This window comes from Lissotriton vulgaris, chromosome 12 (genome assembly GCF_964263255.1).
Source record: "Lissotriton vulgaris chromosome 12, aLisVul1.2, whole genome shotgun sequence".
Lineage (NCBI taxonomy): Eukaryota > Metazoa > Chordata > Amphibia > Caudata > Salamandridae > Lissotriton > Lissotriton vulgaris.
The window spans coordinates 245,291,740-245,305,782 of record NC_141700.1 but is presented as its reverse complement, the minus strand read 5'-3'; the positions used below and the strand labels follow the sequence as shown (position 1 = coordinate 245,305,782).

General features: G+C 44.9%; 1 protein-coding gene across 1 annotated transcript in view; it reads left to right on the top strand.

Annotated features, from left to right (window-relative positions):
• The window catches only part of PRMT7 (protein arginine methyltransferase 7), a 479,021-nt gene that overhangs the window by 197,265 nt on the left and 267,713 nt on the right, over positions 1-14,043 (top strand). Inside the window, exon 11 of the mRNA XM_086947749.1 lies at positions 4,605-4,688. Coding sequence (XP_086803875.1) covers positions 4,605-4,688 — 84 coding nt within the window. The remainder of the gene's footprint in view (positions 1-4,604; positions 4,689-14,043) is intronic.

The following is a 14,043-nucleotide window of genomic DNA, read 5'->3' as shown; positions in this document are numbered from 1 at the left end:
TTTTTCTTCATTGAAGTAATAAAATGCAATTTATTTTCTGATACATATTGCTTGTTTTGTGTATTCAATCAATAGCTATTTCACCAATTTGAATTTGAGTAGCAAAATAAACATGTCACCAGACCCATCCACTCCATTGACTACAAGTTATAAATGTTTCAGATTTAATGCATTCTAGGCTTAGTCTGTTTATCAACAAAAGCAATTTATAAATTTTACCACAAAGCCAAGAAAATACCAGAGCCTTTTTAGTCCTAAAGATCAGACTCCTGAACTGCTTATCATTGCTCATTTGTGCAGCTAAATTCATTTTGTAGATGTAAAACCTTTGTTTTTCAAAGAAGTAAGATCTTGTTCAGCTTCTGCTACTTTAAGTGTATCTAGCACCAGAGGTCATTCTGCTGGCCGTTACATAGCTTATGACTAACTCTGGAATGCACAGAGCACAAGAGGCTCAAGTAAATACTACTTTAATGCTAGTGGATTGAGTAAGAATAAGATCTTGCAGGAGAATTTGTTGGGCCCAGGTCCCAAACTTCATGCAAGCCCCTCTGTTTTTCGCAGCACAAGCACCCCCCCTAACAAGCACTGGCGTTGCCAATAGGTCTCGCAGTAGGAAAGTTGGAGCTATTGGTTTTGTAAATGACAAAGCCCTTTATGTTTTTAAAATGAAAACAAAAATAAAAGGCATTGTTATTTGCAATTGTAATAGCTCAAACTCTCGTGAATGCGAGACCTATTGCATTGCAAATGCTTGTTATTTATTATCACTGCAGGCCCTCCTTGCCTTGTGCACAGTTGCTGAAAGATTTGGGATTTGCTGATTGGGGTCGCACGTGGCAGGCAAGCCCGCGCTTTGTCTTCGATTACCAGGCCTACATCAGAAAGGAAAGCAAGGGAGTGATTTCACAAATTGAAATAAAGCTGATCGAGCCCCAATAAAAGGGAACGAGCTGGGATTAGAGCGAGTACGCGGTAAGAAATGGCAATTTAAAGTGCGCGCAATAAATCCTGCTTGTGCTCCCCGCTGTCTGTTTCTTGTGACTCACTTTATGAGCAGCGGTTTGTGGCACTCGCTTTTCCCTCTAAATGAAAGCGCATTTGTCTGCGTATTGCAAAAGCGGAGATGTTTGTTTTCAGGGGATACATTTTTCGTTGCAATTTATGGCACCCATAAAATATTTTGCAGCCGCTGCAGGCAGAGCGAGGATTTAACCTCTGAGTCGTTGAAACCCTCCTCACCTGGAGCGGAAAATCGTGCCGTACTGCAAGCACCTCAAAGTGCGCTTTTCTCCACCAGGCCTTAGTCCTAATTACACAGCACATCCCGATATCACTGCATCTTAACTAGACGCGAGACGCAACTCTAATTCGAAATATGTTTTAGTAAAATGTGTATTTATTTTTAGGCTGGTTTATCAGTGAATTACAGCCAGATTCTGGCAGCATTGTTCTGTGTAATGTAGAAGCATCATTATCCTTTGGAAACAGTTCTCTAATCTTTGTGTACAATTGTACAACTTGTTCACAGGTTTTAAGATTTTTGTTAGATGCTTATTAGACGTGATTTAAGGCCAAGTGAGAAAAGCTGGTATCTGCGTGGTTGGGAAAGCTAAAAACCGAGATGTACCGTTTAACCCAATTATGTAAAAATACTCATACTATTTTCTGTCAGTACCTTGTGTGGAAACTAAACAGAGGGCACAGATCTGGTGCAAAAGTCGAGCAGAAAACGAGTTCCAGGGAGTTCCAGGGGAAAACCACTATCAGCTGTTGTTGTACTCCACAAGTTCTATACAAAACCCGCCACCCACAAGCCAAAATATAGCAACATCCTTTTGCAAAATTCATGATACATGAAATGCACGTATTTTGTAGGATTTAGCCCATGTAAAATAAAATTTGCCTACCTTAAATGACTACCTTCACCTGAGACTTGTTTCTCTGCAGCTGCATCTCCTAGTGCTCAAAACGTTCTGGACTTCACACTGCAGGAACATATTTTCCAGGCTGTCACTCAGGCCTGTCCTCAGTCATGAGTGCCAGTGAGGAAACACAGTAGGCTCTGATGGTGCACATTCGCTGCTGTCCTAAATCTACTTGTGGCCCTGAGCGGCAATGAATACATTCTGCGATTCACGGAGGGCATGTTTTGCTATTTATTTTAACATTTTGTCAGTTTAACAAAAGGCTAAGTTTGCTACATTTTTAAAACCAGTATATGAAGTTGATAGTTTAGTTTAGATTTGCAATTTTGTGCACCCCAATTTGAAAACACTGCAGTTATACAAAGTTGTGAGTCGTTTAGCTTGCAACTCCTCCGTACAGCCCTTTGTGGTTATTCAAATAACCTGGAAATTTGCAGAAGGGTGACCCGTGCATGTTATTTCAACTTTACCAACTAAAGCTAACTTTGCAACTATAACCATTGTGGTCCTACTTCTCACAGCTATCCGCACGACTCAGTGTCACTAAAGTGTGCACATCGTGTCACCCGCAACCGCACATGATTCAGATGACAAACCCTAACAGAACTGATGGTCATTCCGTGCCTTAGATATAATTCACACTGGAAAAGTAACCAGGTGGCTATATTGTCAACAGTCATGTGTCAAGGGACAGGGTAGAACTAGCTATGCTCGCGGCAAGCCTCGCGCCAGCTCCTGGGGTCGAGCGGTGGCTGCGTGCGCCGCAGCGGATTCCTCAGCACTGCCTGGAAACCAAAAGCACGCCGCCATGCACACGTAGGGACAAAATAATGATTGTGTGTGCACAAAGATGGCATGGGGCGTCCACATGCATGTGCATTTTTTAGTCCCTACGCGTGCATGTTTACCTTTGCGGGCGGCGGCGAGAGCAGCCATGTTTGTCCATCTGGACACGCGCATTCATTCAGCTTTGGTTGAATCGATAACAAATGGTTTTGCCAGGCGAGACCTAAAAATGGTCTCGAAGAGTTACAGAAAAAGGGAAGTAAGAAAAGGTAAAAGGAGCGAAAACAGGGGAGATTAGAGCAGCATGATTAGCAAACGGTATGAACTATGAAAAGAAACAGGTTGTAAGATCAAGTGGGACAGGTAAGAAAGAGAATGAAAGACTGAGAGGCAGTGAAAGAGCCATACAAACCGTGAGGGAAACTGGGAAGAACAAGCATTGGTGTTTATTAGTCAAACAAGCACATGAAAATAAGAATAAAAAAGATGCGAGCACAGTTTGAGGGTGTTGGGGCAACGCAGGGGGCAGGATTACAAACGCCACGGGAGAGGGGAGCAATTGGAGTGCGGCGGAAGCATCAAAGGGCTGGGAATGCGTGGGGGGAAGAGGCGCAACACAGTGACAATGTCACATACTTAAGATCAATTAACACAAGTTGTGAATGAAAGAAGGGACAGAGAGGAGGAAAGGTGGGAGGGAACACGGCCTGGGGGAAGCTGGCTGGGGAGGGGGAGGAGAAATCCAAGTAAGGCTGTGCGCGGGGAGAGAGAGGGGAGGTGCTGGAGCTGGGGAACAGATGGCCATGAAAGTTTATGGCCCAAAAGCGCGTGCCTGTGGCCACGTGAACTCGAAGAAAACCGCACGAAAAAAAACGTGGTTTCACGAGTATTTTGAGCACTTGAATTCTCGCCATTTCCCATTCCTTCGGAATGGAAAAGGCGAGATCTAAAAAGAAGCCCATTAGGCTATTTAGAAAAGTAGCTCCAGCTTATGGTGCTATCAGGAGGTAGCTACCATTACTTGCTTCAGTCAAAGAACAGGTTTTACATAAATACATTCTTCAGTGGCAAGCCTGATCAAGAGCAGGAAGCCATGGCTTCCTCACCTTTCCCCCTTCCTTCTGTGGCCCTGGAAACAATCCTTACACAACAAGAAAACAAATAGGGCATGCCAGTTCGATCTTTTTTCGCATTTTAATTGAGTGTAGCTGCTGCTAAAATTACACCTGCATGCGCATTTATTTTATCATAACAATATCATGCAACTGATGCCCCAATGTCTGTAGTAATCCACAGAAAAAGGCAGACTGATGTTATCAGACTGGCACTGGTGAGAAAAAAATTGAAAATGTATTAATTTCTTTGCACAGTTACTTAAAACCCTTGCAGTAATAGCTTCTTCGATACAACCTTGAGAACAGTAGTCATACTAGACATCACATTTAAGATAAAATCATTACTCATAAGAGGCATTCTTGCACAATATCCCTACTGAGAATAAAACCATTGAATCAAGATTAAAACATAAAGGGATTTAGTGTGTCGATAAAACTCTGGGGCGCACCATAAAATAATCTGTTATCAGTTTTTGAGCAAAGGCCGGTTTGGAAAGTGCTGGTAGAAGAAATAAGTTTTCCAAGTTTCTCGCATATTTTCCATACCTTGTAAGCGTTTGAGTGTGTGGCATTTGTGTTTGCAAAACAGATGAGGGTAGCTTGACGGAATTCAATAGGCTCTTTCTTCTTTTTGCATATTTCTCCTTTTTGCATATTTCTCCTTTTGAGAAAACACTTCCATTATACATGCTTAAAATTTCCTTATGAAAATTTGCATTATGAAGTATCTCAATCTGGGGATAGGTGTTAAAACTTTTCTTTTTCCTTTTCGCAGGTGCTGAAAGCGGACAGCGTGTGTCTGTGTCTAAGTGATGGCAGCTTGCTTCCTGTGCTGGCTCACTGCCTGGGGGCTGAGCAGGTACTGCTATCCTTCTCGTCCAGCCTTCCATTTCTGTATTTTTCTCTTGTATGTTTTGAACAGAAACATGAGTTTCATAAAAATCATAGGTGTTCATACATGAGGACTGGGTGATTCTGTTTCAACATGTTAATATTAATCAACTATGTTAACAGTGAATAACAGGTCAGGAACAGCAGACTGATAGTTTTTTTAAAGGTTAATTTCATGTTTTGTGTTTCATTTTACCTCCACCAGAACCTTTAAAGCACATTTTGGATCTGTGGACAGGCAAATCCAACTTTGAAGTTGCTGCCATCCTAACTCCAGAAAGCCACCTTCCTTGTAGTTGTAGGAGCATCTCCACTCCAGCAGCATTCATCTGTTCACCCCTTTGCTTTTAACAGTATCTGAGGGAGTGGGTGAAGTGGGATGTCACTAACCCTATCCACGACGTTGTAGCAAGATGTCTACGTCCTGGGACCTAAATTCTTTTCCTAAGTAAGGTTCTGAGAGGCCAGGTGGGTAGAGTGTTAACAGTCTCATGGTATACACATAAACATACCTGGTGGTGGTCTCTTTATTATTGTCCAGTCTTCAACATTAACTATCATTACTAGAAAAGAACCAGCAAGGTAAAGGTCAGAGTGATTTTTGCAACTTAGGATCCACTGTAGAGTCACATACTTATTTTGATATTACCCATGCCAGGAAGGTGACAAGATCCAGGAATGTTATGTTCAAAGCGCTGTAGCGCTGGGACGATCCCAGGGTAACCACGCGCTTTATAAATCCGTATCCATCCATCCATCCAAAAGATAAAGAACCTTTCTATCCATTGACTATGTGAAGAATAGACAAGATTGAGGCTACACGAGGTCAGAGGCTATGAGGAACTGTGGCACAGCATCACATTATTTTGACTTTTCTGCGACTGCTAGAGAAAGCCTGAGTAATTGACCATTTCTTGAGGCTGACTCAATTTCGGCTGGGCTTGCTCCTCCCTTTGTTTGATTTCACTGGTACCACTTTGCTGCTATCATTTTCAGTGATGTTTGTATACACAATATAATATATAATAATCTATCATTTCAGACGCCACCAACAAATCTAGTAGACCAAGTGCACTAATACTTCCATGGTCTGCATCCAGTCTCAGGTCGTCTAAAACTGGTAGAAGACCTGACTGCTGATTGCAGACCAATATCCTGCTTGAAAACTCCCTATGGTTGTGGAGATTTAGGCAAGCACATAGCCAGTTTCAGAATGTTGCGGGAAACAGTTTTAAAGTTAACTCACAAGAAATAGGCATATCCATTTTCAGTGACTATTAGCACTTGTGAAGAAATATTGTCAGTTTGAATGGCAAAACTACGCGACTGTGTAGATTTAGAAAAAAATGGAAACTATGTAAATCAGTGCTTCGTAAACATGTTAGAACCACAGCCCAATTTTTAGAACAACAAACTTTGGTGACCCACTTTGAAGGACTGGGTTCTGTAGGACCCAGCGGTGCCAGGGCACAACACCTGAAACCTTCGTGGGTAACCTGCTCCGGCGTACGAATCACAGAGACACGGGACACTTCCTTCGACGTCAAAGATTCAAGGTTTATTTACTGCAGGGAACACAGAAGTCACGACAAGCAACACACGTGCAACTTGGGGAGACTGCTTCAAATTGGTTCTGTGGATCGCTCCTTTTATACAGTTTTTACCCATAAGACAACATGATACACAAAGGTTTACAACCGGGTTCCCACCATCATCCCCCAGAGGGGTCGCTTTGGTCACTTTGAAACACATGAGGTCCGGAACATTAGTGCGGAAACATTTGGCGGTTCCCAACTGAAAAAAAAACCCATCTTCCCAACATTAGTGCATTCCAATCGGTAGTAAAACAGATTGAAGTAGGAACAAAGACAGGTGCAGAGGAAGACGGAGACAGTGGGGAGATCGGAAAGGGTGTAAAAGGGGAGGTATCGGGAAACACGAGATACAGGCATCAAAGGGACGTGCCTAATGAGATGCACGGCTGAGACAATAAGTCCGTGCGGCAAGATGAGCCTTGAGCGGCGCCATCTGCCTTACAGTAACATCCCCCTCGTCATAAAGACATTTACAAAGGACATGTGTCTTCCGCAAATATCTTGGGAGTCCCAGGGTCGCGAAGCGGACAGCGTCCGTTCGCTGGCTACTTGAGGGCAAGAGACAAAATGGATGCCGTATCTAAGATGGAACCCGTGGGTACAGATGGCAAATACCAACGTAACAGACGAACGGTTTGGGTTAGCACAGCGAAACTGCGCACACCCACCAAACTCGTCATTTGCGGTTCATAGATACCAGACTCGACCATATTCGTGTGAGTCAAATGCACCACTTACAATTGTCACGGAACCTCAGACGCTCCTTTTGCCCTCATGTAGGCAAGCACTAGTCGGAATCATACTCGATATTCATCAGACCATCGAGATGTTGCTGTAGCATAGCTCTGTCCAACCGAGTCCCCTTGGTAACAGGTGGTTGTCTCATACACGTTGTAGCACAGAGGCCACATAAGGCAGGACCACACTGCACACAAAGGCAACACGTGAACAGGAACACCACAACAACCCCGATGATCATCAGAATCTTCCAACCCCAAGTCGACATCAGGCCCCAAAACCATCCAAGTAGCGTCCAATCCCCTACATCCACGTGTATGGATTCGGAGATCTTATGCAACCTCGAGATGGCTTGATAGACAGTTGGAGCATTATCTGGAATAAAAATGCAGCAACTCGAATGGATCACCTTACATACCCCACCGCGATCTGCTAAAATGACATCTAAAACCATACGGTTTTGCAACGTCATAAGTCTCTCCGCCTGAAGTTCAGTGGTGATATTACCAAGGGCACTGGCAGTAATATTAGCTGTCGATTCCACCACTCGAGTCAACTGTCTCAGGTTCCTACTATTAACCATAGGTCCCCAAAACGGGAGGAAACCCTTGAAAAAGTCTCCTGCCTCTTGACCGGCAGTGTCCTCTTCGCTAATTACGCCTCTCACAACTCTAGTCTTGTGATAATCGGCATCTACAGTGAACGTCGGAGGCAACAGATTTGCAATGAAGCATGAGCCCATGAAGTCAGCGGGCAACCATGCATATGCACGATCATAGCAGATAAAGTATGTACCCTTGGCAGCCAGAAACACAGGGGACGAGGTCATCGGCAGAATGTAATTTTCAGTGCAAGCACTTGCTCCAAGTCGGGCTTGCGATCTTCGGCCACGACCCATAAGACAAAAATTACCAGTGTGGGGTACGACCCATATCGGAGGCGAGCTTTTAAGCTGTTTCTCGCTAGTGAACACACTATATTCACCTCTACTTAGGACCCTATAGGCTTGTATCTCTTCTTCAGGAATAAGCGAAGGATCATAGATATCACTATCTAAATCCTCTATTGCTATCGACAAAGGTTTTTGATACGAGGTAGGACCAGAGTAGGGGGAACGTGGTTCTCGAATGGGGTGGAAACCCAGTGCGCTTCGAAACATTGTTTGAAATGCCCGAGCTGACCCTTGGGAACTATACGGTAACACCAGATATGGAATTCCCTTATCCGTAGTATGCGGCATCAATCCACACACCCAGCAATTAGTAGTGTTAACCACTAACTGATGCTGATGAAGGAGCTGAATAAAGGAATTGTTGCGGAATTCTACACGTCTAGCCTGTTCGTGTTCCGGTAACATGTGAAAGGAATGAGGAGAAGCAGTAGAGGTAAGATTAGGGTAAGGAGTAGGAGTAGGTGTAGCAGGTAAGAAGTAAGACATCGTGTAATACACCCCACCCGCCAATAATGCAGAAGCAGTCAAAAACAATACAAACAGTTGGAATATAAAACATTTGGTACGACTAAGTTGCTGCAGCTTGAATCGATGAACCTGAGCTCCCTCCAAATCATTCAGCTTCGAGAATGTCATTCCCTACGACCGTCCGCAACGTTTCTTGACGCACTTCGTTCTGTGTAGCAATAGTCAATCCCTAGGAGTTCCCAGGAACCGACGGCCTTTAACCTAGCGTCAAGACCTACTATCCAGAAGGAAGTACGCGCGCGGCCCTACGGCCTTCAATACACAATATGTATGTAAAAACAAAGTCTCTCAGCTGTGGAAGCAAAAAGTACAAGGAATGAAGCTCAATATATATACATACAAGAATAATTACAGTAATACGAATGTTCAAAACTGATCACGGAAAATGGAATAATGCAGTTGTCAATTCAGCAAAGCAAAATATTTTATTTGTCCTTAGTGCGAGATCGCAAAGAGTATCGGTGTTTCCCAGGACGTGTCTGCTCGTCGAACAAAGGATCCGTTGAAGAGACAGCGTCCTGCTGATCAGTTGATTGTTCTGGTCTCGAGTCTTTTGATGACAATTGTTCAACAGTGCCTTTCTGCTGCGCTGAGAATTCTCCAACAGGCTGTGCGTCGCTGAAGGGCACAAACGCCGGCAATGTTTCTGTTTCCGTTGACGCAATGCCTCTCCTTACCCACGGGTCTGCCGGCAAAGGGATGGGGACTCGTTTAGTGTGGGTGGCGTGCACCCAATTTTTACGCCCCTCAAGACGAACGGCAGTCCTCGTGGCCAGGAGCACTTGATAAGGTCCGGTGAACCTCGGGTCCAGATTGTTTTTACGTGAAAAGTTTCTTGTCACCACCCAGTCTCCGGGCTGGAGCTGGTGGCCTGGACCCTCCGTCTGTGTCGGCAATGCGTCGTAAACCTGTTGGTGAATTAACCTCAGTTTAGCAGTCAAGTCATGTAAATAGTCAATCAACATTGGGTACTCAAGATCAGAAAACATTCCTGGCCTAGGAACCCCCCACACATTCGCAGGACGGCCGAACACTATTTCATAGGGACTAAGCCCTACTCGGGAGTGTACAGTCGCCCTAGTTGACAGTAATGCTAAAGGTAAAGCGTCAGGCCACGAAAGACCAGTCGTAGCCTGAATCTTTGCTAACTTTAGTTTAAGGGTGCCGTTATACCCCTCAACTAATCCAGCTGACTGGGGATGATTGGCGCTGTGGAATTTCTGATTAATTCCAAGGCCCTTGCACACACTCTTCATCACACTTCCAACAAACTCACTTCCGTTATCTGACCACACGACTCTAGGCATTCCATACCGAGGAAAATATTCCTTCAGTAGGATTTTCGCAGTCGACAAAGCAGTATTGTCTTTGAGAGGATAGGCCTCGATCCATCGGGAGAATGCACAAACCACAACTAAAACGTATTTCAGGTTATTGCATCGCTCCATATGGATGAAATCCAATTGAATCACCTCAAAGGGATACGAAGGGGGAGCAAAACTGCCAGGAGGAGTTGGGGTTCCTTTGCCAGGATTGTACATCATACACACCATACAATTCTTCACCAAACGTTCAGCACATTTCGTAATGCCATCATTCTTCCACACAGGCGCCAACAATTTACAAATGCCTTTCACGCTGATATGTGCTAACCCATGTGCCATTGTCACAACGGCCAGCACATACGCATCGGGCAACAACCATCTTTTCTGATCCGACAAATCGATCCAACAACCACTCGCATCCAGCTTTCCCGTACTTTCTTTCCACTTCGCCTTTTCAGTCTCGGTGGCCTCATTCTGAATTTTCTTCACGCTTTCAATAGTGTCTTCACACATACTCGACTCCGTAGGCCACCTAACCGAACTCGTCACATACATTCGAGTGCTAAGGTTCCGGGCAGTCTCTTTAGCAATCTCGTCTGCAAACGCATTACCACGACCAACATCATCCGTCACCTTACGATGTGCACTACATTTAACAATCGCAACTTGCGTAGGCAAAGTCAATGCATCCAAAAGATCATTCACCAACTGGCCATGCTGAATCTTCGTACCGTGCGACGTCAAGAAACCTCTCTCTCGCCACAATCGTCCAAAACTGTGCGCGATGCCAAAAGCGTATTGGCTGTCGGTAAACACATTCACACGTTTCCCTTTTGCTAACACACATGCTCTAGTGAGAGCAATCAATTCCGCAGCTTGGGCAGAATTCTGATTCAATCTTGCAGTCTCAACAACAGTATTCAACGTTACAACAGCATAAGCAGTAGTCACATCACCATTCGGCAACTTAAAACATGACCCATCCACATACAAAATGCCATCCGGGTCTTCCAATGGGGTGTTTTTAAGGTCCACTCGACCTTTCGTTTCCTCTTCAGTCCTCAAGTAGCAATCATGTTCTGCTACTTCATCTGACTCTGTGCTAATCGGTAACAAAGTTGCCGGGTTCAGAACGTTACAACGTTTTATCTGAATGTGGCTTGCCAGCAGTGTCAACTCGTACCCAGACAACCTCGCACTCGTCAAGTGCTGAGTTTTCGTACGATTCAAAAGAGTATCGACTGCATGCGGAACCATCACCGTAAGCATATTATCCATGACCAATCCTGCTGATTGTCGGATGGAGACCGCAGCTGCCGCAGTTGCTCTCAAACAACTCGGCAATGCTCTAGCTACTGGGTCCAAGGTCGAGGAAAAATATGCGCATGGACGCTGCTTACCACCAAAAGGTTGCGTCAAGACACTCAAAGCACAACCTTCCCTCTCGTGAACATATAATGTAAACGGCTTACTGTAGTCAGGGGTACCTAACACAGGTGCCGAACACAATGAATCACGCAGTTCAGAAAAACTTTTCTGACATTCTTCCGTCCATGGTAAAGGAGTTGAAACATCCTTGCACGTAAGAGCCACCAATGGTTTCGCTAGCAATGAAAAATTAGGAATCCATTGCCTGCAGTACGACGTGATACCTAAAAAGGCACGCACATCTCTTTGGGTTTTTGGCACAGCCATTCGTGCAATCGCTGCAATTCTCTCTGGGGTCAACCTCCTTCCCTCCTTTGACAGTAAGTGACCTAGATAGGTTACTTCTTGACAACAATATTGGAGTTTAGTAGGTGACACCTTGTGATTCAACTCACAGAGATGTTGCAGCAACGACACCGTAGCAATTTTGCAAATGTCCTGAGTATCGGCAGCCACCAATAAGTCATCGACGTATTGGATCAAGGCCGCACCGACCGGCAACCTAAACGCATCCAGTTGACCCTTCAAGGCTTGACTGTAAATCGATGGACTTTCACAGTAGCCCTGAGGAGCGCGTTTGAACCGGAAGCTACGTCCACCGAGAGAGAAACCGAAAAGGTCCCTACTCTCTTCGGCAATCGGGATGCTGAAAAACGCATTTTTCAAGTCAATCACCGAAAACCAGGATGCAGAAGCTGGAATCAGAGTCAGTAGCGCCGTGATGTCAGGCACGACGGGAAATTGAGGAACAACAATTTTATTCACCTCCCGTAAATCGATAACAAAACGATAAACAGGTGGTTTCGAAGGATCAGTACGTTTAAGAATAGGCAGCACAGGGCTGTTGCACACGTTTCCTCTAGTCTCTTCAATAACATCTTTCTCGATCAAATCATAAATGATCGCTAACAATGCTCGTTCACCATCAAGAGAGATACGATACTGGGGAATACGTGGCAATCGCACATTAGCTTTCAACTGAACAACATAGGGAGAAATATCCAGGAGGCCCACGTCATTTGGACCTGTCGCCCACAAAGACGCAGGAAGAGAACTCAATTCCGGTGGAAGCCTATCGAGAGACAAATACATAGGAGAGACAACCCTCTCTCCTAACGTAAGCTTTACACCCGCAGGAGAACAATACAAAGTTGCATACAAACGTTTAAGCAAATCCAGACCCAAAAGATTTTCACCACAACCAGTAGTCCAAATCAACGGAGCTTGGAGCTCACGTGGCCCTATGGTAAGGGGCAAAGGGCGCGAAACTGGATTGCTAACGGGGGCGCCAGAGAATCCAACGGAAACATTTGTTAAGCCAGACAAAGGTGCGCCAGGGAGTTTCGAATGCATGATAGAACTTTTCGCTGCACCAGTGTCCAACAGAAAAGGCTCAACGACGCCCGATGTAGCAACTGCGACATAAGGCCCTCTCTGATCAACCGGAACTGATACCACTCCCTCTCCTTGTCTTCGGCTGTCCTAGTAATTACTGTCGTCAGTCCCCTGATCGACGTAATAATCGTCTACGTTGTACTGCGCAGATCGCCCTTGCGACGATCCACGTTGATCAAAACAATTATTATCATTAGATGAGTTATCTGAGCGATCGTTCTGAGTACCACGACCCCTACCACGTGATGCCTGCTGCGAACCACCACGGCCTCCTCTAGACGGATTACCACTATTACGTTCGTTTAAAACAGGACAATTGAATTTAATGTGTCCCTCCTGTCTACAATAAGCACATTGATTGTACCCCAACGATGATCTTTGGGAGGAGGAATCGTTTCGCGGCTGTGACCGATTCGATTGCGACTGCGATCTATTCTGTTGGGGCGCATTCTGATTAGAACGCGGCGGATACGCTTGTTGCAACAACACTTTAGTTTTCAGCTCTTTCGTCTTTTTGTCAACACGGTCATTCTCCTCTTTCTCCCTGTTTTCATAATATTGTGCCGTAGCCAATATCTGAGCTGAGGTAGAAACGGCCCATGCACTTTCCGAATTCTTTAATTTGTTGCTCAAATCGGGCAATAAGTTCGAAACAAATTTATCCACAAACAACCTTTGTCCACCCTCGGTACCCATATCCTTTCCACTATGGTCAATGAATGCTTCCTCAAACCTCGTAAAGAAGTCGGAAACACTCTCATCTTTCTTTTGTTTGCAAGCTGACAATTTGTCCCAATTTACCCTCATAGCTGGCATAAGAGTCTTCATTAACGTAATTATTCGCTGGGGAAGAGCAGTAATCAGCTGGTCGGGTTTAGCACCCCCAACTTGTCCGGCGTCTGCCGCTACAATGGCATTCCAATCACCACCCAATTCATTCTGATGATCTTCCTGCCGAATCTTAGCCCATACCGGTTGCGGTACGACATTACCGAACAACATATCGATATCGGAAAGATTCATTACCGTAGCATCTACGAGCTGCGATAATTCCTTATAATACCCTGTAGGATTCTTGCGTGGGTCAGGCAAAGATTGCTTCACCTGTAACACTTCCGAGCGTTTCCATGGGAGATGTATCCATACTCTCTGGAAATGCCCCACTGTTGTCGGAGGTTGAGCATTAGGATTAGGTGGTATCCAAACCGGTGGAACTTCTCGCATGGGGTATTGGCCAGACTCATCTGGTTGTTTCTCAATATCCTCGACAAACAATGCATGAGGTATCGGAGCGGGGCGAAGAGATAGCAACCGCTCAATAGCACGTCGAACATTAGTATCTACTATCAGTCCATTTGCGAA